The sequence below is a fragment of the Panthera onca genome, chromosome D1, assembly GCF_046562875.1.
Source record: "Panthera onca isolate mPanOnc1 chromosome D1, mPanOnc1 haplotype 2, whole genome shotgun sequence".
In the NCBI taxonomy this organism is placed as follows: domain Eukaryota; kingdom Metazoa; phylum Chordata; class Mammalia; order Carnivora; family Felidae; genus Panthera; species Panthera onca.
The window spans coordinates 1,644,941-1,648,284 of NC_138348.1; the positions used below are offsets into that span (position 1 = coordinate 1,644,941).

The window sequence follows — 3,344 nt, forward strand, 5'->3', positions numbered from 1 at the left end:
CGGGGGGGGGGGGGGGGGGGGCCCGGGGCCTACAGCCCAGCAGGGACACCACTCAATCTCCCACCACTTCCTGGGGCAGCCATGCTGTCACCCCACCGGTGTGTTGAGGGATGCGCCCAGCCCACCCAGAGGGTGGGGAGCAGTGCCATCACAACAAGGCAGCCTGATGCCAAGCACATGTCCTGAGCCCTGAGACGGGGTGGGCCGAGCCCCTCCCCCAGCACGCACCCCAGACCCTCATGCCTCTGCCAGTCTGCAGCCCCCAGACCTCAGCCTCCCAGCTGAGTGGCCCTGCCTGGCCGCCCGCCTGTGCCTGCCGCCTGCTGGAAGCTCCCTGCCTCACGAGGTGCCTATGAATTGCTTTGGCACAGAGGTGACCCGGCTGCAGGCCTCTGGCCCCACCCTACAGAGGAGGGGGTGGAGTCCAGGAAGAAGTGGCCACAGGGGCCAGACCTGCTGGGTCCCACCCATGCCCCACCTTCACCTGGGAAACGGGGGCCTGAGGGCATGGAGAGGGCACCCCCAACGCCAGATACACAGCACTGATTTATTCGTTAAGTCCACCTGCCCTGAATCAGGTTTTCCAACAAGGTCCGACCGGAGCTGGGAGCGCGATCCAGCCCCTGCAAGGGCACGCCTACCGGGGACACTGCCCCTCAGGGGGCAGCCAGCGTCCAGATCTTGGCGGGGTTGGAAAATTCCAGTAGTGGGGAGGGGCTGGGGTAGACAATCTTTATTATGTTCAGAGTCTAAGGAATTTTTTATACAAAAATAAGTCTTCATATTACCGGTATCCCTGGGCAGTTCAAATGAATGTGTAAAAGATCGATGTTCTGTGTCCTTTATAAAATCCTCTCCCGTTCAAAACTCTCGGTGTTGGTGCCCTGGCCCCATCCGGGTGGAGAACCTCTGGGGGAAGGGGTGGTCTGGGTCTGAGGAAGCCGCTGCCAGCGGGGCAGGTTCAGGCCGGGGACCGTTTCCCCAGCGGCACTTGGTCAGGCTGGACCGCACGGGGGACCGTCGGCAGACACCAGGCTCGGTGGTGGCTTCGCCCGCCGGGACGGTGGGCCCGAGGCGCGGGCGGCCCACTTTGCTCCTAGGTGATGAGCGCGCTGGCCGCTCGGTGTCCAGGGCTTCGGCTGCTGGGAGGGGAGGGGAGGGGAGGGGAGGGGAAACGGGGACGCGCATTAGTTCGGGATCCGGCCCTGCCCCCGCCAAACCCCACAAGCGAAGTTTGCAGTTTCGTTTGCTTGGTTGGTTTTGGAGCTCGAGTCCGTGGGTGCCTCGGATTCGGTCTGCGCCCGGACCGGGGCGGGGGCGGGGCGGGCGCTCTGAGCCGCAGTGAGTCAGGGCTCCGCACCCGCCGACTCATTTCTGCCACTCGGCCCGGGCGCGCGATTTGCAATGCAAAGTCACCCCGCCTCCCAGCGCCCAACTCTGCCCCGGGATCAGCGTGCGCTCGGGGCCTCACCCGCCCGAGGGCCCCCCTCCCTGCTCCCCCTTCGGCGCGGCAGCGGGAGGAAGTTTTGCAATCCCGGACAAACAAACGCCTGTCTTGCACAGGCTTGACAAAGTTTGGGGAAAATGAAGAGTGAGCGAAATCGAAGCCCTCACCCGGGCCTGGCGCTGGGCTCGGCTGCTCTCGGGGGTGCGTGCGGCGGGGCTGTCCCCTCCACCCCGCCCGGCTGCCCCTGCTGCGACCCCCGTCTTCCCCGCCGCCGGAGGTTACCTCGGGGACAGGGCGCTCAGTAGCCCCCTAACCAGCTGGAGAAGTCGAGCAGCTCGCGCTCCACGGGGCTAAGCGCGCCCTCGCAGCCGCTGTCGTCCAAGGAGTAGGCGGAGCGCGGCGAACCGGGCTCCGAGCTGCCCCCGCGGCCCGGGGACGACGAGGCGCAGGAAGGCGAGGCGGCGGCGGCGGCGGCGGCGGGGGTCCCGGGAGGCCCGCTGGATGCGGGGGGCCGCGCGGCTGTTGGTGCCAGCAGCCCCTCGGCCAGCGCGGCGCGCACGGCATCGTGCTCCGCCAGCAGGCGTTGCAACGCGCGGATGTACTCCACGGCTGAGCGCAGTGTCTCCACCTTACTCAGCTTCTTGCTGGCGCCGCCGTGCGGCACGTGCTGCCGCAGCGCCTGGAACCCCAAGTTCACCAGCTTCACGCGGTTGCGCTCGCGCTCATTGCGCCGCGCCACGGCCGCCGCGCCGCCCCCGGTCTCCGATGCGCCGGGCCGTCGCCGCCGGCTGCAGCGCAGCAGTGGTGGGGATGTGGGTCGCCGCCGAGCGGCGCAGCCGCCGGAGACACCAGGCACGGGGGGCGCGGGCCGGAGCAGTGCGCCGCTGTCCATCGCGCCCGCATCCACTCGCCGCGCGATTCCTCCGAGTCCCCGCGCGCAGCAGGTGGGGCGGACAGAGGAACGGGAGTCGGTGGGAGGCCGATACAACCCCGAGAGGGCCCCGGGCGTTGTGCCGCGGAGCGATTCGCCAAGGTACGCGTCCCGGGTCGTCTGGGGCCCAAGGAGAGCGGGGCGCAGGGGGCCAAGAGGTGGCAGGCCGTGCGCGCCTGGGAGCGTGGGGCGCTCGTGTCCCGCGCGTGCGGTCGGACGCTCCCCAGGTCTCCCCAGCGCGGCGCAGGCGGTTTGGTTTTAAATGTATAGATAACCCTCCTCCGCGCCGCCGCCGCCTCCTTTCTCACGCCCTCCTTCCCTCGCCTCGCCCTCCTGCCACGCTTCGCCCTCCCCCTTGCGCATACAAACCTGCAAACACCACGCCGCCGTGAGCGCGTCCCCCACCCCGTCCTCCCCGGGCGGAGTCTGCAGGTCCCCAGCGGGCCCCCAACTCCCAACAGGTGCTCAGTGCGCCCCCGAGACGCAGTGCGCAGGTCCCGTGTGCGCCCCTCACCCCCGCCCGACCTCCGGGCGCTGTCTGCAGGTCCCCGGTGCGACCCCCGCCACCTCAGCCGCGTCCACAGGTCCCGCGTGAAACCGTCGGGGACCCTCATCCTATCCCACGCGTAGCCCACTGTCCCCGGAGCTGTTGATCTTTCGCACGCGCAGCGCGCGCCTTGGGGAGGAGGGCGTGGCCTCGAAGGAGGCGCGGCCGTCCCGGAGGCGCGCGAGACCCCCGAGGGCAGCACGCGCCGCGCCTTGGGGCCCCGCGCCCCCCACCCCACCCGACCCGCGTCCCTGGGGGCGGGGGCCGGGGTGTCAGCCAATCGCCGGCCGGCAGGCCGGCCAATCGCGGAGGGCGCGGCCCCACGCCCCGCCCCCGGGAGGAAGCGCGTACGCCCGGCGCGTGGCTCCCCGAGCGTCGCTAACAAAGCTTGGTGCTGCCAGGCCGCTCCCCGCGCCGCC

The 3,344-nt window shown here is 70.1% G+C and overlaps 1 protein-coding gene across 2 annotated transcripts; it reads right to left on the bottom strand.

Annotated features, from left to right (window-relative positions):
* Positions 1-534: 534 nt before the first annotated feature.
* Positions 535-3,141, bottom strand: ASCL2 (achaete-scute family bHLH transcription factor 2). Of its 2 annotated transcripts, none has more exons than XM_060607576.3 (2): positions 1,730-3,141; positions 535-1,139 (listed from the first exon to the last, which is right to left on the bottom strand). In XM_060607576.3, the coding sequence occupies exon 1, from the start codon at positions 2,337-2,339 to the stop codon at positions 1,746-1,748; it is 594 nt and encodes a 197-aa protein (XP_060463559.3). In that variant the 5' UTR covers positions 2,340-3,141; the 3' UTR covers positions 535-1,139; positions 1,730-1,745. The 2 variants fall into 2 exon arrangements, with proteins under 2 accessions (XP_060463559.3, XP_060463558.3); XM_060607575.3 differs by having other exon boundaries at positions 535-1,142.
* Between the last annotated feature and the right edge of the window lie 203 nt (positions 3,142-3,344).

Bases quoted from the DNA above. Each gene is read 5' to 3' on its own strand.
- ASCL2 (XM_060607576.3), bottom strand. From the start codon at position 2,339: ATGGACAGCGGCGCACTGCTCCGGCCCGCGCCCCCCGTGCCTGGTGTC.